General features: G+C 30.5%; 1 protein-coding gene across 4 annotated transcripts in view; it reads right to left on the minus strand.

The window, feature by feature from the left end:
- Positions 1-26,862, minus strand: part of LOC118192179 (uncharacterized) — a 115,396-nt gene that overhangs the window by 46,018 nt on the left and 42,516 nt on the right. For 2 of the 4 annotated variants that reach the window (XM_085812321.1, XM_085812319.1), the window contains exons 9-14: positions 26,425-26,628; positions 25,750-25,968; positions 16,013-16,208; positions 12,705-13,205; positions 7,604-7,917; positions 3,563-3,787 (exon numbers count right to left, since the gene is read on the minus strand). In XM_085812321.1, the coding sequence (XP_085668447.1) occupies positions 3,563-3,787; positions 7,604-7,917; positions 12,705-13,205; positions 16,013-16,208; positions 25,750-25,968; positions 26,425-26,628 (1,659 nt within the window). The remainder of the gene's footprint in view (positions 1-3,562; positions 3,788-7,603; positions 7,918-12,704; positions 13,206-16,012; positions 16,209-25,749; positions 25,969-26,424; positions 26,629-26,862) is intronic. The other 2 variants (XM_085812332.1, XM_085812325.1) reach the window with 1 other exon arrangement.

A 26,862-nucleotide genomic window follows, 5' to 3' on the forward strand; every position in this document is an offset into this window, starting at 1 on the left:
GATGAAAAGTGTAGTAGCATTTTCATTTTAAAGCATCTGTATAAAAAACTATACAGATACCTTAAAATAAAAATGCTAATTAAAAACATTCTTGATAACTGTTGGTGACAGTGAAGGACTTAAGGTTATCAGTGACTTTAATATCCATGTGAAAAAAAAAACATGCTTGCAATGCACAAATTATTAAACAAACCTATGTAACTGATTATTTCCAATAAATTTCAGTAAATACAAAACTCTTATTAGTCGTTTCACACATTTTTGCCATAATTAAACTTTATTTAAAAATTTGCATTTTTCAGTAACTTCAAATTCATATAAATGAATACGACTATGCTATAATAACTTTAAAAAAAAATTTAATTTTCATTTTTCAGCTGAGTTACATTTCCCTGTAACATTATGATATTCAGTTACAGCATGATACATTTTGCGCATGCACTGTTATATTTGAAAAATTTTTTGATAAAATAATAATATTAAATATAAATCACTTTCAAAAGTCTTTTTCACATATTTTACATAAGTATGTTCAGCTGGGTGGCATCACCAAAGTGCCTAAAAACATAAATTTTATTTTTAAAATCTTAAATTTATAGAGAAATTTTATAATTTTTTGACTTATATAATTACATTCAAGCACCCACTTCTACAGATACACATTAAAAGTATGGGGCAGGTAAACAGCTTTAAAAAACAAAAATTGACAATTGGCAGCTATATGGGGAAAATGTACAGCGGCAGTGGTATAAAATATATATCTGCCTTCAAAATTCCGAATTTCACTCTAGACATTTTTTAAGCCTCAGTTTTTTGCTTTAGGGTCCATAAGTTGCAATTCATGCAACATTTTACCATAATTTATATTGTTTTATATACCACCCTTCAAAAGGTTCCCTTGGCACGTAGTAGTCATGTCCCCAAACTAATACTTTTCAAATTTCCCCCCCTCTTCCTTCTGAAATTTTTAAGTGAAAACCAATTGATTACTTATCTTTTACCTCTAAATCACATGAAAAGACAGCAGAACACTACATTTCTGAGGTCTTTTAAAATTGGTTTTCAATGAGACAAAATCCTTCCTTTTATTGATTGATATAAATAACTTTAAATTTCAAAAATTAATCATTGCACATAATTTTTATCATAAACAATAAAAATATAGCAGTAATTAAACTATATATGTGTATAGTTTAATTATAACCTTTGTATATTTATGGTATTTCCTTTGTGGTTTCAGGGAGCAAATGTCCACTGAGTGTCTACAGCACTGAGCATTGTGAAGTTACAATTATGTTCCCTGATGTCAAGCAGGAGCGTTTATTTTTACTGGGATATAGACAAAGAGGACTGAAACCACAGAGTCATTTTAGTACTAAACAATATGTGCACCTGATCAATTAAAATGTTATTTCTTGCAAAAGACCTTTCATTTCCAAAAATTTCTCTCTGTGCTCAATATACTTACTTCCCAATGCTAGTATTTTGATTTTATGTATTATTTTGTGTGGTTGATATATAACATAAATATTTTTTTTTTAATACTGAAAACAGAAATTGCATAAAAGTTTTATTTAGATTTAAAATACTTATTTTTTACTGTCTTGCATAAAGCTAGAAATAGCTCATGTATTAGCTTTACTTGAAGATCTAATCAAAGTGATGATAAGTCAGAAAATGATGATAGAAATTTATCAGATCCTTTGAAAATCGCACAGGTAATGTGGAATAAAAGGCAGAACGTAGTTAAAACAGTTCCCAAATTTTCTGGGGATTATGGCCGAGTTGAGGAAATTACCTTTAGGAAAGATCCAAAACTATTGATAGATATATTTTTTTACTGTTGCATTCTAAGACAAATTAGTTTTTGAAAAAATTAATTTACATGCAACTTTAAAAAGGTAAACAATTTTCACCTATTTTAGGACAAGATGATTTTCTTCAGGATTGAACATTCCAATGAAAATTTAAAAAATCTCCCAAGCTATCAGAGATTTCTGACTGACTAATGAAATAATGAACGAATCTTATGTGGCAAAGCAAATGGCAGTAAAGAATTTTTCATGGATTCGGGACAATTAAATTCATTACAGCATTCACAGGTATGTTTTCTTTTTGTATAATTAATTTTAATTTATCCTATATTTGAAAAGTAGCTCAAATTTCAACAGCAACGGATGAACAGCAATGGTTCATAGACAATTCGAATGTGTGCTTAGCACAATGTTCATACATTGCAACATGAGTTTTTAAATTTATTAACAGTAAATTGCCTATGTCCAGAAATACTGTGACAATTCCAGGAATAGTTCCAAGAGTTTTCTGTGATGTGTTGCATAATGTGATGTGTGATGTGCTGATCACTTAAAATTCTGGCAGATTTCACTGGATGCCATATCAAAGCACTATAGTACTCAATGCTATCAGGAATTATATCGTGATTCAGATATCACTGAATTTGCAATCCAATTCCACTTTTTAGTGAAATCTTCTATACTGAGAATCAATAAAATTAGTCATTGCAAAGTTTTGAGTTAAAATACTTAATGATTTGTTTTCTAGGTGAGGATTCAGAAGATTTGAGTGATGAAAAAGCTCTTAAGGTTGAATTTAAAACTTTATGAAAATTCAAGGGATTTGAGGATTCCAGGGTCTCATACGTAAAAAAAAATAAAACGTAACTTATAAACCAGTCTGCATGTAATGAATTAATTCCGTTATTTCAAGTTAGATTTAATCTCAGTATGTTTATCTTCACATTATCTGCAGGATTAAAAAAATATTTAACTTTTATGTAAAAGCCTGAAAAGTTAATATTTATTTTTAAATAATTTTTCTTTCTTGAATAAAAAATTATTTGCAATCTGTTCTGTATCATTTATTTTATTTTTCTAAAAGACAGTGTATGAGTACAAAAAGGGAGCATTTGATTTATTTTTGAAATTAGTTTATTTTTTACTCAAATGAAAATCTTTTTTAATTACTGTATTCATAAAGACCAACACATATTCTGATTTCAATTTACTTCTATTGAAACTAAACAACAATCATAAAGAGGGATATAAAGGAAACCAGAAGAAAATGCTTGATTTTTATCTTGAAAAAACGCTCAGTTGCATCATACAATAGTTTCGAATTTATATTTTGAGACATATTATTCTGAATATAAAACAGGAGAAACGAGATTTATTTATTTATGTTTAAACCTATCAATTTTAAAAAATTGCAAAATTCTTATTAATTTACTTAAAAAGTTCTTATTCAAAAAACAGTATCATTACTTTTTAAACAATACAAATATGGATTTGTGGATTTAGAAAAATCGAGCTGCAATGAGAGTGGTTAGAAAGGCAGACATCCATCCAACTGCTAAATAAGGATGGTGATGAATTTCTGTCCACCACATTTTAGTTTGGGTGGAACTGTAGAGTTATTAGGCATACTGGCACAAGGAACATGAAAAAAGATGCCCTCACCAGCATTCAAATCCAGATATCTTAATTGCTAGCCAGACCTCCTGCTAATTACACCGCAAAATATAGCCATTATAATACATATTTACCTGATCTTTTGGCCCAGAAAGATCATCTGATTGTTTAACTGGAACATCAGCAGCACTGTCACTGATAAAATGCTGAGGAGAAGCATCGAAATCTAGCTTTGTCCGTATTTTCTTGGCTGGTGGCTTTAATGGTGTTCCATCATGAGACTTTTCTGAGGATTCTTCTTCCGTTGATGATCTCTTCTTAGATGTCATTCGGCTTTTATAAAATTTTCTACTGTTTATCTGTAAATTAATTTTTTAACTTTATAGACATAAGAAAGGATTTTAACATTTCAATGAAGCAATTCAAAATGGCACTGTACACACTGTTGCATATGGTAACAAAAACATGCACAACACAAAGAGAAAACGTAATTAAAAAAAGGACAGTGATTAATTTTTTCACAAATTTTCAATGCAATTATGTTATTTTAAATACCCAGCAACACAAAGAAAGTTAAAAATCTATTTAACTGCATTAAACATTCAATTATTAATTATGATTTACATAGCTATAATTTTAAAAGTATAATAATAACCTGACTATCTGGCATTCAACTAACCCGACAGCTTACTGTCAGGTTAGTTGAATTTTAAATTTCAGAAACTTCTCTCCCCTACTTTTTTTACGAACTGTTCAGCAACTGAGAGAATTGAGAATTCATCACAAAGTACGCTGCTGGCCATTGAAATTGCTACATCAGGAAGGAAAGCAAAGAATAGAACCCTATTTATTGTACACATATAGTATAATTAGGGGAAGACATATTTAAATTTGCAGGCGGTTTGGAGTATACATCATTCAGAATACAGAGCTGCAACCTCTGGCAGAAACAACAGCTTTAATTTAGCTAGGCATCAAGTTGAGTTGAGCTTAGATGAACAAATATGGGTACTTCACTCCATGTGGCTTCAACTCTATGCCAGAATTCATCAATCATAACAGCTACTGAGTGGTGGTGTACCAGTCTCTCCACAACCCATGACAAGATGTTCTTCATGAACCTGAAGAATGAGTGTGCGGAATCTGGAGATCTTCAAAGATCTGGAGAATGTGCCGGCCAGGGAAACAGCTAAACACTCTCTGTATTGAGGAAGATCACAAAAGCAAGAGCAATATGCAGTTATGCACTACCTAGAAGAAAGATGACATGCTGGCCTTGAAGATAGGGTACAGAAATGAGCCTTAACAAGTCAGAAAAATTATAACTACTTTCTACATTATCGCTTATAAGTAAAGTATACACAAATACATCCAACATGATAAGTTACACAGAATTGGGCCTCATTGTAAAAGACAATGTGAGGCCACTCCTGTATGCACTGTCATCATTATGTTGTACCATTGTAAGCATGCCTGTCTCTGCTGCAGTGTCAAAGGAAGCCACAACAATGGTCACCAAGCGGACAGTCTGTAGTGGTGCAGACCTGACCAAGTAAGCACCTGCCATCCTGCACAAAAGCCAAGTTCAGGGTACATGATGTGGATATATAATCCCACCAGGCCAAGAAGACAACATGCATGCCTTCATTAACATTAGTGGCCCATGCCTGCTGAGATCCTGCATGGCATTCAGTACGGCTCTCCTGGATCCACCCAATTCTGTGTTTGCCTGACAGTCATGAGATCCCAACCAATACAAGCAGCAACATGCGGAACAATAAACCACAGTCTCTACAGGCCAGGATCCTACAGTGATGAAATTCTGACGAATTTATGAAATCATTAACCAATATATAAAAAGTCAAACAGGGAGCAATTTTTTTAAAGTATGCTTTAAAAAAAAAAAAAAAAAAAAAAATTTTTTTTATTTGGCAAATATAATCAATATTTTCTAAATAATTATTCAAAAAGTTTTTTATATCTTGCACTTTCATTTGGTTGCTAAAACTATCAGCATGTTAGGAGAATTAACACTCGGGCAAAGATGCCATTTTATTGCTCTAGATGTGTAGTGGTACAAGTGGTATCCCATCGTGTCATGAATTACCTTAAAGGTTTACCTGGTTTTTTGCATGAAATAATATTGTATTGGTTATCTAAGTGTAATATTAATTATCTATGTGTAAAGTTATTTTTTTTTGTGCACCTAACCTCAAAGTTACTTTTTCAAATAAACTGGAAAAGTCATTCTCCATAAAATTTTTTCACCACTATGTAAATTTAATATATACATGAGTGCATGTGTCTGTTTCTGTGTAATATTTTTAATTATTTATTACTTATTGGTTTACTTTTTTATGAAACTATATTTTATTGCTCACATAAAAAATTTCCAAAGAAGGTGCTTAAATATAATATCGCTGGCTCATTTTCAGAAAACTAGTAGATGAACACTTGTATACTATATTCTGAGTGAAAAATGGCTTGATTAAGATTTCAAAGAAATGAAAATTCAGATCTTTTAACTGTTATATTCTCTTAATTGCTGCCATCTATTAGCTACAAATTTGCTATGCATACACACAGAGAGAATTTCTAATCAGGGTAGGCAATTCTTAACATTTCTTAATTCTTATAATTTCTTTTCTTAATTAAAAATAAGAAAAAAATTCTTATTCTTTATTATTCATTTTACTTTTTAAATTTATTTATTTTTATTTATAATTTTACTATGTCTTTCACTTAATACAAAAATTAAGACACTCAACTTTTCACATAAAACAAAGAACAGAATCTGCCTATGCTTTTAAATGAACCTTAGCTATACTGGACTACAGCCGGGCATGATGTGTCATGAAAATGTAATAAGTGACTGAAAGTGAGTGATGGGTCACTCATAATCTATATAATAATTTGACATATATTAAACAAAAAAGATACCTTAGAATACTGTTCACTTGTTGACAGTTTTCATTAAAAATCCATATGATGTAATGTAATTAATATTACCTATCCTACCAACTTACTTACCAACCTATTTATCTGCCCTTATCATCATAAGTAGTAGTATATATAATGAATCATAGTTAAGTTAATCAATAATAATTTTTCCGTGTGCTAGAATCTAAATTTTACTGACATCAATGAAATTCTTATTTTATAAAGCAAATCTATTGAAAAAAATAGCAGAACCTATGAAAAAATTGTTTATAAATTTACCAACACCCATGTTTCTTGGAAATTTGGTTAAAAGTCATCCCACGAAAATATCTCAAATTATTCATGCAAATCATTACCCACTGGATATCACAACTACTCATTAAAAAAAACTTTTAATACCATGTTTTACTACACAATACAAGCATCCTTAATAGAATTTGCAAACAAAATTTGCTTTTTTAATATAATATTATTTTTGCAACAATATAAAATTTATAATAAAAACCTTTTATTAATCCAAAGGAGTAATTTGCCCTGAAGGACTACTAATTTCATTTTGGATTTTGCGCCAATTCACGGTAAGCATTGTTTCACTTTTCAAACTGTTGCCACCAAATATTATCGCCCTGTATTATATTTAAAAAAATTAAACAATGAAGAATCTGCATTAATGTATGAATGCTTCTCACATTGTGATAAAACAATGGTACCTAGAGGTATTAAAATTTGAATAACGCAATCTTCCATAGAATATGGGCTTGTGGAAACCCTAATCTGAATTTGAAATTTGTTTTATTATCAATTTCATATTTTGTAACATTTCAATGAATTTTTGATTAACAAACTAAATGATTTCAAAGCGAGCAATGGCAACACTGTACAGGAAGGGGAAAATATTTTTTTTACCTGCAGCGCATGAGGCTCTGTATCAGAAATTCTAAAGATATGCTCGTTTTAAAATTATTTTGCAATATTGCTATTGAACTGAATTTTCTGGTTTGAGTATGTAGAACATGATATTTAATAAATAAACGTAAGACATAAAACGTTAAAAAAAAGCGCCTCTTTGGACGTGATGTAAAATCTAATGCTTTCAGTTTTTTTTTTGTTTTTTTTTTTTTTTTAAACTTTTATTTGTAACAAAGGCTTTTGCCTAGATTCTTAGGTGGTGGTACTGAATTTAATAGCATCTTAGAGTCAGTGAACCAAATAAGAAGATTATTTATAAAACTCACTCCTCGATCCTCTTCAGGAGTGACATCAGCTTTGTCAGAACTGACAGTCTCAGGCACTCCACTTGGCTCAGAAGATGTATTTACAATGTCTACATCTTTCTTCACTTGTTCACCTTCACTAGTGAGTGAATCTACGCACTCTATTATATTAGGAGACGAAACAACTTTTTCTTCAATTTTATTTTCAAAATTGGGAAGTTTCTTTTCAGCCTGACTGCTTATATTGGAAACATCTTCAGGAAAAAAATCCTCAATTTTTATGGGAATACTTTTCACATCCGGGCTCGTTAATTGTTGCGCTTCTTGAGTAACATCTAAAAAAAAGTTACAATCAAATTTCCATGCTGTTATTATTTAGAATAGATATTTTAAAAAAGGAACATTCATGCAACTTCAATTATTAAGAATGGCAATTAATAACAAATGCTTGAAATTTCAAAAATTCTATAAAAAATTATCAATTACGACCTTTCTTTTAGAGTTCACCAGTTTTATGGAACCAATGTTTGCTAAGGCAAAACACTGGTATTTTTGGTATGAGTTTTAAGTCCTACATAAATTTTTATTAAAGTGTTTAACTTATTAGGCGTCTAGTGTCATATGAAATACATATTTTTATCGATGCCTGCAGTACCAACATCAATCCTTTGCTGTTTCACTACCATACTTGCCAACTTATGACAAACAAAAAGCAGGAGGTTTTAAAGCGGGGGCAGAACATCTTCAGTAACAAAAATATTTTTTAAATAACATATAGAAAGAAAATATATTTTTAATAATGAATTAACTTCAAATAGTAACTAATTAATACCTAAAAGTTCAGTTAATAATTCTTAAATGCAAATAATACAAAAATACTTCCATGTAAAAAAAAAGTTTTACTACTTTTAGCTTCTAATAACAGAAAAAATACTTTAATCAGTTTTCCTATCATTATATTATACTTTTGAACAGATCACTAATCACTGATTGTAAAACATGAATTAATTTAATTCTGCACTGTAGAACTGAGTTAAGAACATCAAATGATGGCAAAATGGAGTGTACAAAAAAAAAAAAAAAAAAAAAAAAAGTCTTAATTATTAAGGTCCGAAGACAAAAACACAAATATTCATTCTTTACAAAATAAATTTGCAATAATCAGAAAATGTGTCCCTTGTCAAGAGGTTGTTTTTTTATTTTGGGAGAACTTTGTTTTGAGAGAGCTTTATGCTTATATTTTGTAGCATTATTTTGAGAACTGCCACTTAAATTGCCCACAAATGCAGAAATTGTTTATTTTTTCTCACACCTATTTTTAATAGTGGAAGTAATAATTACACCTTCATTCCCTTATGATATTTTATAACTTTCAACAGAGCATTTAATCCTAACTCTAGAAGCATTTACTTCTTCCTTAAAAAATGTAAGAAGCGGGTTGCACTTGTCAAGGATTCTGGATAAACATTTCTCTAAAGATAACCAGTGTGTACAAATATATTTCAGATTTTTTCTTATTTCAGTATTATTCAGCTGTTGGAATTGTTTTAATTTTTCCTTCCATTTAGCAATCTTTGCAAGATAATAATAAATATCAACAATGTGTTCATCCTGACAAAGAAGCTGACCCTTTTTCCCTGTTAAATTTAAGAGGTGTCAGGAGCATTACATAATTTGCATATAAGAATTTTCTTTTTTTTAAGATGCCTGCAACATCAATCTTCAAGCCTACAATTCCTGGTGTACCATTGGCACTAAGTACTGAGCAGTTATCCTGAAGACCAGCATTTTCTTTTAGTTTTATTAATTAGCTGTACTATATATTAAAGCCTGTTGAATCTCCTTCTAAAATGGGGACATAGAGTAAACTACACTCAATTTCTGAAGATTATGGATTAAAAAAAAAAAAAGAAAGAAAGAAAGAAACAACATTGGATACAGCTTTGCCTCGATATTATTGCTTCCATCCGTAGAGAGGACGAATGAAACTATTTTAATGCAATCAATAACTGAAGGTTTAGTTTCCATACCAATTTCTTCTACAGTTGCAGCTGGTTATGTCTTTGCACCGAGTATTTCTTCGTAATTTTACTGTTGGGAAACATTTTCCTAAAACAGCTGCAGCATGCTCCAAAGCATTCACTGACAGGTTGTGCTCCAGTAAAAAGGCATTCTGAATTAATAACTTTTCAGTTCTTTGTTTCTGCAGAAAAATTTAATTTTTTTTCCAATATAACTCTTGTTGTCCTTGTATACACACATGTTTAAAAACATATGCCCTTCCACCATGCAAAATCGAAAAATCGCAATGACAAATGATACACATTACAATATTACATTTCCTCAACGAAATAATAGAAGGAAAGTCAAATATGTACAATATTTGAAAAGTACATGAATATTTTACATTTTTTACAGACATAACTGAAACAAAAGATCACAGTTTCTTAAACTGTTTCTCAAAAGCACGTGAACTGGCAAGATGAACGAAATAAACAACCTCGATCTTGCTTTGTACTCATTGGCCATATGGCAGATGATTCACAGTGGCACTTGATTCTCACTGGAGAACTAGAAAACGACATTTTCAGATAAGTGTTTTGGACTCTGATACACAAAGCACAAACGTGCCATAGCTCAGTGATGAAATGGCTTCATGTTTTTTATATGCATCTAGAGAAACACAAGAGCTTTCAGATGCCAAAAATCACTTTTGTGGGTGCGATGGTGGGAATATGGTTGGAAATCGGGAGGTGGCAACCCTGGTATTGATATCTGTACTGATGGAGTGAGAAGAACATGAGTGACGTAATTAATGAAGCTATACAGCTTCTTAAAAATATCACCAAAATTGTTCTAACAGTCAATGTAACAGTCTAAATTGGGTCCATAGGCAGGTATTTGCTGTAAAAAAAAATTATTCCCAGTTATAACTGGGAATAATACATACATCTTGTCTAAATACTGAAATCAGATGGTAATATCAAGGAAAGACATTTTCAACACATTGGAAGTCGATTATTTGATAGTAACTGGCTGCTTGAAATTGCCTATTTAAGCAACACTACTACAAAGATCAATGAACTCAATTATCTGCCTCATCATTGCAAGAAAAATGTTAATACTGTTAACTGTAAATAATAATGTTAACTGCAAAAATAATGTTAAGAAAAATGTTAATAATGTAATTTTAGTTGAATTCTGGTGCAATTTAAAGGATGGATTACCATAAAAGGCAGTGATGTCATTTTTACCATTTGCAACTACGTATATGTGCAAAATAGGGTTTTCAGCAAAAATAATTGGGTTTTTTCAATAAAAAAAAAAAAGACTTGACATGAGCCTGACATGAGCATTCAACTTTCATGCATACAGCCTTACATTAAATACAGCTAAGGTAATAAAAAGCAGCATCAGTCATCTCATTATGATTATAATTTAAAAGTCGTATTATTTTAAGACCTTATTGGGTTGATTTTGAAATTAATTTTTGAAGCAAATAAATATTATTTGAAATAACTACCATTTTTGCTGTAAATAATTCATTTACAAAATGATGCATTAAAAGCATACTATTGAAGCAACTTAGAAGCTCACAATAAGAGTGGACATTTAAAAAAGATTCCACTTATCAAAAAGAAATGCTGGTTTACACTATTTTTAATTATTTTTATTTTAGTTCTGCTGTGCTGTACCTGAATATGATTTCTAATTTCATTTTTACATCAATTTTTCTTATTTTTAATTATAAGTGTGTGTATATATATATATATGTATAATTTACTAAGAAAATGTTATTGCATACAAATGAAACTAGATAAATTATCTAGAAAATTAAAATATTTAAATTAGTACTATAACACTGCTACATATGAATAAAATACACATATATTATTATAAATGAATTTAAAAATTAGTTTCTTCCATTTGTTCTGGCCAGTTTCTCTGCAATTTTTTCCATGGCTTTTTTCTTCCATGAAGGAAACTCGGCAATCCTAGTATCACAAAAGGTGAAATTTTCTAAAGATCGCATATTGAGTTATTGACAAAAATGAATCGGGATTTGCATTCGCATTCATTTTCACTTTTTAGGTGGGTCAGGACTTTATCATGGACACCATGTGTGTATGTATGTGTATGTGAGAGAGCCACCAATTATTAGGTGGCAGTTCTGACATCCCTAACTCACGGAATATATTTTTGATTGCTACATAAAGGAATACAGGTAAGCGATGAAAGGTTATGCCAAATAAAATTCTAAGGTATATTCTTAATATTTTTTACAGTAAATTTCTGCAATTATTATATAAACAAAATTTACAAGTGAACAAGTTACATGAACATATTAGTGTGCCAAGATCACTTATCCTTATTAAAATGGATTAAATGAACTAAAAGAACTTCATTCTAAAAGAAAACTCAGAATCGTTGTTACAAAAGACACCAGGTAAAATTCAAAGTAGTAGCTAGTAGGCACATATCAAATAATTAAATAATATTAATAATGTATATATGTACATACTTATACCTTCACATACAGAAGCAAAAGGATAAGGAATGTTACAAAATTAAAATACAAAAGCTGTGATTAAAAAAAAAAAAAAAAAGTTTCAAAAACTCTGATATAATAATCAGTTTTTGAATGCATAAAATTTGTATTCTAAGCAGTGATTTTTTTTAATTAGTACTTAAGAAACCAGACAAAATACATTAGCAATGCTTCTCTCATCAACATCAAGTTGAAAATTTCAAATAACTCGTTAATATTAAGATTTTGTTAAAACTTCAGAACATATTTAATCACATTATAATACACAAAAAATCTTATGTAAATTATTTTAGATACATTATGTGTAATAGGTGATATTTTCCATATATACATGAATAAAGCCTATATGGTTAAATTCGAAATATCCAAACTTTTTTTAATATTTTATGTATTTCAGAAACAAGTAGCTAGTGTTGCATAATCAATACACATCTCTTATCAGACAATTTAAAAAATTAAAATAATGTCAGAAAAAGCGAAAGTTGTTAAAACTGGCATACAAATAAAATTCATTAAATATTGACTAAGAAAGCCTGGCTGCATGTATAGACAAGAATAATAAGAAAACCTTACCCACAGAACATTGATAGTCTTCTATATCCATTGGCTCTGTTTTAATTTCTTCCTTTGCCAAAAACTCATTTATACTTTCACTGGCTTCTTCGAGTATATCGAGTAAATTTTCTTGCGATGTATTTTCAATATCTAATGAAGTATCTGTCTGCGGTGACTTCTGATTAGAAAACTTATTTTTCTCATTACTCTTTGATGCTGGAATATTTTTCTCTTCTTCCTGTAATTCAGAGTCTTTTGAAGTTTTAGGTGATTCTGAAACAGTTATTTTATCATAACTTGTTTTATCACTTAATTTTTTGTCCGGAGATTGCCTAACTGATGGTTCAGCATCAGGCACTTGTATTGTACTAGATTTTGACATAGATTCACTGGAAACATTATCTGACGGTGATGTGGAGATTGAAGACACAGATGTGACAGGAGCTTCTACAACAGGAAGTGGTGGTAACCTTCCTGGAGTACTTGGTGGCATCTCCAAAAGTTTTGATAAAGTAGGTGCTGTAAGTGCAATAAAATATTTTTAAGAATTAGTTTAATAGTTTACCAAAAAATATTTAAATAAACAAAAATGCCATGCTGATATTTAAAACTACACTACAAAAGATGAAAATAATATTAAAAATACAGTGCTGGTGATAGTTTTGTATACTTAAACTGAAGTAGAACTTTGCTTATCCTAACTATTTTTCCTAACTAATCAGAATGCAGTGATTTAAATAACTTTTGTCCCCGTTCCCTACATGAATCATTATATTTGCAAATTTTCACAAGACCAGTTTCGATGGTTTTACGGAGCCATCAGCCCAAGCTGCCAATGTGCAAATGAATGTGATAAGATAAGAATGGCTGGACAAGAGATAAGCTACTGGCACCATGCAAGAAAACTAAAAAATAATTTCCTTAAAGGCTGAAGGTAAAGATGGATTGGAATTAGAGTCATTATTTAAAACAGAAAGATTTTTTTTCGTTATTAACCAATGTTCCAGTAGAGGGAGAATTAAGATGTCTAGAAACCAGACTTCATGACTTTCATTTCTCCTGCATCGAAATTGATGAGATGACTGAAATAAAAATGATTTAAATAAAGTTCTTTCAATAATGAATTCCACTGATCCTGTTATTCAGTTCACTTCTGAACCTAAGACATGCAATTCTCTTCCATTCCTTGACATTTTGGTCACACGTAACACATCCAACCATAAACCTTCATATACATGCAGAAATTATGGTTAAGCAAGATATGCAAGTTAAGCATAAGTTATGGTTGGAATGATTCCCTCCCTGCCAAAGAATCACAAGAATGGAATATTTTTTCTTTCATTTTTGCAATAATAATAAATATTTTAATAATTTAGAAATTAGCAGACATGCATTCTCTCTATGGTGAAAGTTACAAAAGAAATACATGGATCAGAAGTTGTTTCTGAAAGTGCATATAGAGCAGTTCTTTTCATGAGATGCAGTGACTCATCTGATAAAGTGACAACTAGGCTGGTTTCTAGCAAATCATGTCTCTCCAATCAGTCTCCAATATGTCTCTCCAATCAGGTTACAATTCTCTGTCTAGAACTGTGTGCCATAATGCTGATGTCTACATTAATAAAATGAATTCTACTTGCATTCCAAATTAGTAACATCTACATTTGCCAGATTCACAACTGTTCTTGTGTGGATCCAAACAGATACGCAAAATCAAACCAAGTAGCAGTGATCCAAAAGATAACACCCATATCCCAATGGCAGCATACTTCATTGACTAATAATCTTACAGATCTAATTTCAAGTGGATTAGATCCAGAGAAAATTATCCACGATAAACTAGGGTGGAATGGACCATCATTTTTAATCAGTAGAGTCAGACCTTTCAAGGAGATACCTGTGACTGATTCAACAGAAAATTATAACTCTCAGCTTAAAAAACTGTAGATCTAATGATTTATCATTACAGTACTGAAAACTGTAATGATAAATCATTAGACCTACAGTGACATAAAAACCTTATCACTGATCATTTTCTCAAGAATAGTAATAATTATAATAACATTCTTAAGTTATCTTTTCATGTTCCCCCACAACTATAGAAAAAGTGTTCCATTTTTATATTTACTACAAATACTACATTTAAAACAATGTTCCCTGAATGAGCAGAAAATGCAATACAATTGCAATTTACACAAATATATAATTTATTAAAAAAAAGGGAGAATATAATATTAATCTATCCACATGTGTGATTTACTATGAAAAATCTTCTCATTGAATAACAAAAATTCATTTATGATATGATGCAAAATGAAACTATTTATTAGAATGTTTCAAGTTTACAGTTTTTAAAGAATCTAACATTTGGGTTGTTGTTAGAACAAGTCTAATTTTAATTTATATAATCCATCTCTAAATATAGATAATTAAATATTACTTCTTGAAAAATGAAGATAGATTTATTTCATAGTTCAGCATTTTTAATAAAATAAAATGAGATCATTTGCTTCCATTATAAAATAGCATATATCTTCATACAAATTAACCCAAATGTTACTGTTAGATGTTATAAAAACTGTAACCTTGAAATATTATAATAAATGGCTTCATTTTGCAGCATATCCCAAATGAATTTTTGTTATAGTGAGGAACTTTCTTAACAGCAAATCACTCATGTTGATAGTTTCAACATTACATTTTTGTTCCTTCCCCCAATCTGTGTTAACTGCAAGTGTATTGCAGTTTTCTGCTCATTCAAGGAACATTGTTTTAACAGTTTAATGTAGAAATTGTAGTAAATATAAAAATTGAACACTTTTTTTTTATAGTTAGCAATTCACATTATTTCCATTATGTGGTTTAAATAGAGGTGAAAGACAGGAAAATTACAAAATATTTAATAACAACATTATTTATTGTTTAAAACCGTATCTTACTTTTCTGTTAAAACTAGCCTAATCAGGCAAATCAGGACATATTAGATGCTGTCTCACAGTTTACCTCCAATAGAAAAACAAGTGATTTAAAAAAGGGGAGAGGGAATAGTTTATTTTCAAATTTAAGATCAAATATTATTTTTCTCCATTAGAGAAAACAGGATATGATTAGTTTTGAAACTAAAAATTTAATGTTATTTTTTTCATAATAAAGTTAGATGAAATTTTACCACATTTAAAATTTCTATATTTTTATATATAAAACAAAAGATTTGATTTAAAAATTCTGAAATAATTACATTGACTTGCATTCAATGATTGGGTTTACCCTTTCTAAACCTCTACTCAAATTAAACATGTGCTGCTTATGATGCAAAAAAATATTACCTGACAAGCATGCAGAAGTAGCCGGAGAATTCTGTATAGAATGTTTGCGATTTTCTGGTGAATCATTAAGAAAAAACTGGTGAGTCTGAGGAAGAGTCGCAGTTGCTACAGCAAGTTGCTGAGCAGCTGCAGTAGCCAGTGCACTAGTAGGATTGAAGAATGGTTGAGGAGACGAGACTGCCTTTGGAGTTGTAGCCTTTGAACAAAAAGCAGCACAAAGTGAATAAATATTTATTTGAGAGAATATTAATTGCATGGATATTCACTGCCAATATATATTTCAGAATGAAAGACAAAATGTTATATAATAGAAACTCAATTATCCATCATTCTTTTAATTACCAGTTTCTGTTATTCTAGATCCTCTCAGATAATCTAAAAGACAGAATGAATTCACTAAAAAGCAAAGCAAGATGAGGAGGAAGAAAATGAAAAGAGAAAAAAAAAAAAAAAAAAAAACAAATATAATATATAAAATAGGCCATGTTGTACCAAACTATAATTATGACCTTTTTTGTTATAACACTTATAATAAAAGACTAAAATTATTTATAGATACTGTTGTATTGTGAAAAAATACAATAGTGTATTATAATTAATACAAACTAAAACCTGCTGCGCAAGTCTGGCAATCACAAGATACCATGTTCTTAATTACTTACCAAATCGTTCATAAAACTTCATGTGCCAGCATACGAAATATCAACAGAAAAGTTTTTAAACATATGACAACATGAAATAGAATTGAGCTAAAATGGTGCAGATGAGGCTTGTTATGAATATCAGATATTTATTGTGATGTGCCAACAAATTGCTTTAAATGTAACTTATTTTATTTAACACACATGATTAATAAAATACATGGTTAGTAAACTAAAGAGATATAAATATGATCTATTTTCATTTTTATAATGATTTATTTGTGCTATAAATATATTAAACTAAAAGAGTATTGTTCATTATACCCTGCCATATCTTGTGGTGGTATGGGGTAGACTTTCTGTTACCCATTTATTTCCTAATCCACCATATCAAATAATTGAGACTGATAGATAATTGAAGTTCCAATGCAGAATGATAAATTCTCAAAAATGACATACACAGAAACAGCCTTTCCTTTAATACTACTCATTTGCTCTTAAAAAAATAATACTCATTTTCTCTTTAAAAAAAAAGTATGACTCAATTTGACATGCATGGCTATGATATGAGATAACTTAAGTACTCACATTTTTAATCAAGTTTATACACTTTTGTTTTCATGGTAATGTATATTTGAAACTTTTGTATATTTTATAGATTTTTCATGGTTTTATGTTAGTAGCATGACAAATATTAAGTAACATAAAAATTTAATAATATTTTTTAGTTTCTAAAATTTATTTTTCATTTTATTTATAATATTTTTGAATGTACATACAAGGCTGGGCCATTTGGAAGATTAATTCCAAGTGGCCCAGCCTTACATATATATTCAAAATATTAGTCATGATACCTTGATAAATATGCAGATGTCCATCTCGAAATGTGTCTGGAGAATAAAATTCGTATATAGAGCACAAAGTTTGCATTTTGGACTCACTAGGACTTCAGCAACTCAGGATATTAGATCATCAGTTTAAATCTAGTAAGATGACATGTAGAAATGATAAAACTAAAATATAAAATAGTGGTTTAAGAAATAATGAAGCACTTACAACCTTAAGAGAATCAAAATGTATGCACACAAACACACAAAAAAGGAAGGCTGAATATTTATTTACTTGATTTATTAAATGTTTCTTTTGATGTAAGTTGATCACCTTGTTTCATTTTTTGTTCTAATACTTTATCTTGAATTCTATTGATACAGGTAATTTTTTGTCCAGTTACAAAGTTCAACTGTTCAAGGTCCTGTAATTAGAGCATTGAAAATTCCTGCTAAATCAAAATTTTTTCATTCTTAATAACCTCTCTGTCACATGGTGATGTAATTAAACAAGAACAGTCAAATTCAAACTAAAAACGTAGACTAGTGGTCAAAGACTACACAATTTAATTTTAATTTAAGCTTGCTCAATAACTTTATCACATGAGAAAACAGAAACGGAAAATTATAGTAAAGGCTGAAATCATAAACAACTGGGATAATTTACATAATAGCTGTACTTATCTTTGAAGAATAATTTTCTTTACGTAATCAGTTTCTTTCTTCAACACATTTCTTTTTTATTTTAAAATTTTTGGATTTAATTAAGGATTTCTGTTATTTAAAAAAACTAAATGCAATTAGAACGTATAGAAAAAGCTGCTAATTTTATTTCTTTAGTAATATGAACATTCAGAAAAAATATGAAATATGTATACGTGGCAAGGGCTGGCTATAGAGCTTGTATAGCAGAATTTTTAGAATTTAGTGACACACAGAGCAACAAAATCTCGAAATGTCAAATCTCTTAGAATTTAAAGCAGGCATTGGAAGCAGAATTTAGAAAAGCACTAGGCAGCAGAATTTAGAATCCACAGCGATTGCATCAGGTGGGAAAATGCCTAGCACCAGCCCAGCTCTGTGTATGATGCATTAAGGCATATTAGATGAATCTCTTAAATTGTCAGTTTTCAATTTATTAATAAAAAAATTCCTCTCTATAACGCCTGTCCATGTGAAAAGATTAGAAACATTTTTGATATTTTCCATGTTTGTGTCTAATGAAAAATAGAAAAAATAAAGGGAAGATGAACATGTTAAGAAAAAGATTCTAGTATCTGAAGCAAAACATTTATATATTATGTTTTCATTGTTCTTCCAGATGTTCTCCAAACAGTAAGTAATTCATCGCAAACTTTCTGTAAAATGCATCCCCTACATATTAATACCATGGACACATTTTTCGTTTTGTCACATATTCCCGGAATCTTCTAGAATCACGTGTCTATAAATCTTGCCTTTAAACCTTTCTAAACTTTCCAAGCTGTGGTGTCTAAAATCCTAAAGAAAAATTATCTCTACCAATTCTGTGATAGCAAAAAACCAGAAATACTTTAAAAACAAAACGGAGGAAGTATAAAATTAATTTCATAGAGAAAATTAATGCATCTTCTGAGAATTCTGAATTTTCTGAGACAATTAGATGGGAAAAACTCTTACTATGAAAAAATGAAAGAGAGGATATATTTAATTAATAACATAGTTAATTTTGCTTTTGCTAAGAACTAATATTCTGTATTCGTAAACTGTGCTTTATAGCATTATGCCTTGTTTATTTTCCAGATTCAAAATATTGTATAATATATTGCTAAAATAGAACTTTATAATTATGACAGCAAAATATAAAAATGTTTTATTTTAATGTTATTTTTTAAATATAATTTCAATATATTACCATTACTTTAATGAAATTTATCAATGCTACAATGTTTAATAAAAATATTTGAAAAATTCCCAGATCTCGGAATTAAAAGTTTTCATTAAAACTGATGTTAAAATCACCAAAATGTTGATAAGTCGCCAAATTTAGAAGCGTAAAAAAAAAAGGGATTCATATCTTCAACAAAAGCAAAAAGTTGTTTAAGAGCTCTTCATTAGAAAATATTAATTTGCTTATGTTTCACTTCTTGCTTAGAAAGTTGAGTATACCACCATTTATATTAGAAATAGGAACATATTATCACTCATTCAAAAGATAACCATATAGAGTACAAAGTCCGTAATCTGGATGTCCATTACCTAGAATAATCTATAATCCGGACCTCAAAGTCACTTTTTTTTTTTTTTTTTTTTTTTTTGTATGCTTTAATGCATGCATGTTTCATGCGCGCTTCCGATAGTAAAGATAGTGACAGAGAACGAAAACGAAAAACGTTTATTGAAAACTAAAAAATTTCAATTGACAACTTAGTCGGTATTCTCAACACAGCAATCACAGGACTTGAACAGTGGAACTTTGTAACTGAACAAGAAATTATGTCTGTTTATAGAATTTAAGAGAAAGTATTAGCACAAAAAACAAAGCAACTTAAACAACTTACATTGAAAGAAATGTTTAATAAAATAAACAAATAAATATTACGCTCTTTTTTTGGGGGGGGGGATACGCTTTAGATCAAATTGCTCTTTATTTCAGAAATTACGGTTTCATATTTTTAATTGTATAATTTCTGCATGTCATCTTACCAGATTTAAATTGATGATCTATAATCCGGAAAAACCTCTAATCCGGAATCGCCAAAGTCCCGATGAGTCCCGATTACGGACTTTGTACTGTATGTCAATGAATCGCCAAAAATATTCCTCCAAAATACAAATTCACACTCAAAATGGCAGTCATAAAAACAGATCGAAATTTCAGATGATTAAAATTAAGGAACTTCTGCAAATTTTGACTGAAATTAAGGACTTTTAAGGACCAAAAATCAATTCTAAAAAACCTAAGGACTTTTAAGGACTCTTAAGGACCGTACAAATTCTGTACAATGGCTTCCAAAAGTTAAGCACTTAATGGAAAATTCAGCAAAAATATTTAAAATAAATAAATAAAGCTTGTAAAAAAAAGTATAACACCATATGATACTTATGTACTAAAGCAATCCCCTTACCAGAAGTTACCAAATTTTCAGAATGTGCCTAACTCTGGCTACCATCCACATAACCCTTGTTCCTGCATTAATGATCATAACAATCCTTCGGTCAAGCAATGTATGCATTCTTACGCATTCTTTTTTGTTACATTCTACATTCCAACAGTTCTTATACACAAATTGTGATTCTTTTTGCCTTAAACTTAGTTTTCACCTAAAATATAAGCTTGCAGAATTTGCCAACAATGAAAGAAATGTGTAGTAAAATTTCTGCAGGAATACAAAATTCTGCTGAAAATTGTCTAAATGGAAAAAACAGGAACTGTGTTTCCTTGTTGCCGAGGGTTGTATGAAGGCGAGCCTCTGCAATTCTCCAATTTTTGACTTCCTTGTATAAAGAAGAACTGTAATCCCGAAAAATTTCGGATGCCATTTTTCAACAAAAATATCCATGTTGACCACTTTTGATACCATTTAAACAATATTATTGCATGAAATATGTACTATGGACAGAATAAAGGACTGTTTTTCAAAAATGGATTCTAAAATGGATTGAGAAAAGACTTTTTCTTGATGTTCTGTACGTACGTATGTATTTATCTCACATAACTCAATGAGTAGATATAGACTGTTGAAATTTGGTGCATGGGACTGCTATAACATATAGTTGCACACCTCCCTTTCTCATTGCAATTGGCTGCACCAATTGTGTATATATATATATATCCTATTCTGTTAAGTGGCTTGGTGAGCTTAGCAGTTTTAATCTTATAAACTGTTAAATTGTGCATTTTTTGCTTTAAAAGGGATTGAATTGTATGGTTTTAATGTTCTGGTTTAGGTTTTTATGCCTTTAGTTAACCTGCATGCAATAGGTGTAGAATTATTAACAATTTAAAATTTTTAAGTGGTGAGTTAAGCCTAATGAACCAACATTTGTTTGCATTTCTCACTAGAATAGTTAATTAAATCAGTTTCTGCACCTTCAGTGTTTTTTGGCTGAGCGAAACCAAAGTAAATGTTCAGTTCTATGCACCAAAAAATGTGTTTTCTGATCTGCTGGCTGAATTGCTTGTTTTCATGTAGAAACTCTAATTTTAATTGCAAAATATGTTTTTTTAACTGTTTTAACTTTACTTGGTGTTTTATGTTTTTCTGTATTTTACAATTTTCAACGAAGGTGTTTTGAGTTTTTATGTATTTTTGTTTTGCCATGAAGTGGAAACTGAATTGAATGAGAAATTTATCTGTAATGAAACTCAAGGAAAAAAGTTTAAACGAAATGCAGAAAAAAAAAACGTGTACAATTTAATATGCTATACAAGGAAGTCATGTAGTGTCCACATCAGATTTTTTTAAGCAAAAAGAGATCGATGTAAACTTCGTGAGAAGAATAGTGCAAAAAAAAAAAATACAGAAAGATTTGAAGAAGAATTTTTTTTTTTTTTAATGTATCACGTAATCCTTATTTAATAGTTCAAATTTGTATTTTAAATTGCTAAAGTGTATTTTCTTTTCATATGTTAATAATGCTCATTGACTTATGATAAATATCAATAGTCTGAGAATCTTCCCCAAAACAGGCTAAAAAAACACAAACTTGTAAATGAGAAGCAACTTTTACCTTTTCATGCGTAAAAAATTGCCAAACTCTGCCAAGGTGGTTGCTTTAATATGCAAGACCCACCAAATTAGACATGAAGGTAGCAAATGCATTTATGCATGAAAGAAATCCAGCATTATGTGCAATGATGAAAACAACATTTAATTTTCATAAATTATATGACAACTCCCATTCGGCTCATTAACAAACTGATGTTTAAAGCTACAAACATGCAAACAAAACTTAAATTAATAAAGAAACTTTACGGCAAGTAACCATGCTTTCAACGAGGTGATCAAGCATCACAGATACTAGCAATGGGGGTTCCTCCATTAGACCATTTTCCAACTGCCTGAAATATGCTGTAGGATATACACACCCAACAGGATCTTGAAGATTTTCAATGGGATTACAGTCAGAGGAATATGGTGGCCATTCCATATGAGAAATGCCTTCCCTCTTCCGATACTAAAAAATGATATTAGCTCTATGGAACGGATATTATCATCCTTAAAGAGGAATCAGAACCAACTGCCACAGCATAAAGTCTCACAATGCGGTTAACAATTTCCTTCTCATACTGTGCAGCCATCATACAGCTGTCTTGAAAGATGCGCAGCTCAGAACAATAGCCCTTGGAAACTCCAACCCAAACCATGATGCTTCCATCTCTGAATATGTGATCTTTGAAAATGTTCCAAGTCCGATTCCATGTGCCTCATTCTTTCCAAACCCTTACACATTTATCATCTGATTCCAGAGCAAATTCAGACTTAGTTAAGAAAAGGACATTTAATTAATCCGAGACAGTTCAAATGAGGTACTGACGACAACACTTTAACTTTGTCGCTCTGGACTGGGTGGTTAGTGGAACAAAAACCGTTCATAACCAGGCATACGTTTGCATAACTGCAAAAGCAACTGGTGCCAAAGGATTTTTGGTGACTAAAGAATTGGATGATTTTCTATCATAAGCTAACAGTGAAAGCAGCAATGGCAAAGATAAAGTGCCTTTACCTTACAAGAAATTAAAAGAATGATTAAAAAAGGCACAGAAACTGACTGATTTTGCAATGAAGAAAGATGACTGCAATTTGTGACACTGAAAAACTCAGTGTTCTTTACTGCAAAACTTGCTGCATCAGGCATTGTCCCAAGCAAAAATCACCAAATTTTTTAATCCATAATTCTGTCATGTACCTACTCATCATGCAATAATAAAATTCCTTTCAATAAATATTTGCTTCATTTTTTATCTTTTAAATGCATCACCATTTGGGTTTGGTTAAATTATATGCACTTTTACAATCTGACCTACATCTAGCACATTTTCTCCATAAAAAGTCAACATTGCAGAACATGATTTTGCTGGGCACATAATGTATAAATGATGTAACCCCTCTTTTTTCACAAGGATTTAGTATAATCCAAGAGAACATAATTTTTAAATTATTTGATTGATTTTTGACTGATTTAAAATTTTTGATTTTATACACTTAAACTAATAATAATTAACATAAAAACAATTAAAACTTAAAATACCATAAAAATCCTACTTACAGAGATAACTGTCATTTGGAAAATTATAACCTTCAATGTTATTTAATAGCATACTATCAATGAATATCTATTTCAGTATTTTCAGTATTATCAGTATGATAATAAGTCTAATAAAACTTCATATGTGTATGCACATTATGTTGTTATGTTCAATATACGAAACATAAAAAAATATGCAGAGCGAAATTCTTACGCTAATTTGCAGTAAGCCTTTAACTCTTCATTATGGTTTGGATATTTCCTCTTTCTATTCTAAAAATAGATAGTGCTTATAAACCTCTCTCAACTGCATCGTTTTAAAATTAATAGCCATTATATCATTTTCACATAATGTAGGTGATACAAATGGTTTCGCAAACTGAAACTCAAATAGCCCTGTTTTAAACACATCACAGTTGCTTTCAGCATTTCTTGCCAATTAGACATTCTGCCACTGCTCTTCTTACTGCAATGACATAAAAAATGTAGAAGTTCTAAAACATGTGAACTTATTACAGGTAGGCTATTTACGTTTGGTTATAAAAGTATTTGGCTAATAAGTAATAGAAAGAACTATTTAAATCTAGCCATGTCTGCAATTCTCTTCTTTTAGTATGATTCAAAATTTATCTTCACCACATCCAAATTACTGTATATATATATAAAATGCGGCCATTAATTTCCAGGACTAACGCAACTCTATGAGAGCTATAAATTGTCACAACATGGTGATGCTTGTAAAGAAATTTATCTGCGCATGTCCAACTAAGATGGCACCATTCAGAGGCAAGTGGTTGTCTCCTTGAAACACACGTTAAAACACAGCTGGTAAATTTTTGTTGTAGAAGCCAATAACAAGAATTACTAAAAATTGGACAAAACTGCCACAGAAACCCACGAAATGTTAGAACAAGTGTACAGAGAGAAAGCCTTATTCCATTCATGCACTTTTGAATGGTTTCGCCACTTTTGGGACAGTTGCAAAGTATAAAAAATGATGCATATAGTGGATGGCTGGATTCAGTGCACATGGCAGAAATAACTGAGAAAGTCATTCATGAGCTTGTGACTTTGGATCGCTGATTAATTATTCGAGCACTCACCAATGAACTGAACACAGGTTGTACTAGATTCGTTCCTTACTGTTTATCAGAGGAACCAAAAGCAATTCAGAATGAGCTCATAACGTGAAATCCTCCACAACGCTGACACTAGCCCTGTATTCCACAATTTGATAGTAATGGGTGACGAGTCTTAATGTTACCAATATTACCCTGAAAGCAAATGACAGATTTTGGGCTTGGTGAGCTTGGATTTTGAGATTTTGAGCTCGGAAACCATCATAGCTCACCATGTGCGAAAATTTTTTTATTCCAGAAATTCAAAATCAAGGTAACATTAATCACTTTCTTTCATAGCGAAGGACTAATTCATCATTAATTTGTTATTTGACAAGACTGTCACCAGATAGTTGATGCAGAAGTTCTTACCATACTTCAACAAAAGGTTTACAGAGTAAGAATAGAATAGGAGTTGGCTGCTTTTGCATGACAATGACCAGCCTCACACTGTGTTGCCTGTGAAGTGGTTTTTGGCCCAGAATGAGGTGGTGGAAATACTGCACCCTCCATACTCTCCAAACTTAGTGCCTTCAGACTTTTCTTGTTTCCAAGACTGAAATTTTTTCTGAAGGGAACAAGATTTCAGGATGTCGAAGCCATCAAGAAAATGGTTATGTCCACATTAAACAGCACTCCGAACAAGGGCTTAAAAATTTGTTTCCAAAGTTTATACAGCCCAGTACAGAAATGCATTACGTCAGATGGGAGTTACTTCAAAACATATTAAATGGATATGTATTTTATATACTATTTTCTGGAGTTATTAGATTAGTCCTGGAAATTAATGGCTGCACTTCGCAGATAAATATGTACATCAGTTTTCTAAAAGTATATAATTAAAAGAAATTTTTCAATAACATCTTTATGTTAATTTTTAAAACAAAAAATATACTGATTAAAATTCAAATTTCACTAACTTCTTTTGGCTGTTGTATTTGCAAAGGAGAAAAAGTAGGTGCATTCGAAGGGGAATTTTTTAAGAGTGAATTCAGTAAAGGAGATGATGCAGGTGCAGGACGTGGTGATTGTGGTACAGTGCTTCGGGGAGAGGTTTCTCTGGACTTTGTAAGCCCTCCTACTTCAATTTCTGATAGAAGGCCAGATTTAGCATTATCCGAAGTATCAGCAAAATCACACTTAAAGGGAAAAAAAGAAATGTATAATAATTAAACTTGATACACACAATATCAAGGAAAAAAATTATGTTTAAATAAGTTTGAAATTTTTATGAATCCATTTATAGAATTCAATGCAATGAAATAGTTATAAAGTTACAAAATGTCAAATTTCAAACCTTCAATAACTAGAAACTGTATGCTAAAGTTCAAGAGAAATTAGTAAAAATTAAGCTTACAAAGCACAGTCAAGAAAAAAAGTATAGCTAAGGTGTAAAACTTTAAGAAAATTGTGCATGCAAAACAGATTTGTGCAGTATCTACCAATCAGATCAAAATAAGATTCACATAACCCTATTCATCAAAAATTTTTAAAGTGTTCTTGAAAAAAATAAATAATAAGTAAGAAACTGAAAAGAGCTCAAAGGAAGATGGATACCTCTATGATAAGCTCAAAACAAGAAAGCAATGAAATACCTCTTTATGAAGTGAAGCTGTGCTAGTGCTAGCTGGTGCCAAGGTAACAGCTGTAGTTGGAGTTTTGAGCAGGGATGTTAGTAGAGGTGATATACCTGCGGATGGAATTTTTGGCGGAGAAAGAAAGACATCATTTTTTCGAGAATTTGCCGATGAAGTGTCGACGTGAAGCATAGGTGGGTGAGATGAGCTTTCAACCTTAACCTTTTAAAACAAGTGACTGAAGATAAAAGGATGAAGTCATTGCACACATAAAAACAGTTATGTGGAGAAGGCACAATGACTGAGGAAGAATGAAAATTAAACCTAGCTAAAGATCTGAAACATTTTATATGTAACATATGTTTTTAAATATACATATATATTCCCATAAATAAATACCCTTTAAATAATCAGTGAACATATTTTTAAAGACGAATGCAAATTTGAAATTTAGCA

This window comes from Stegodyphus dumicola, chromosome 1 (genome assembly GCF_044657685.1).
Source record: "Stegodyphus dumicola isolate Sdum_Otavi_A_Nest chromosome 1, ASM4465768v1".
Taxonomy (NCBI): Eukaryota; Metazoa; Arthropoda; class Arachnida; order Araneae; family Eresidae; genus Stegodyphus; species Stegodyphus dumicola.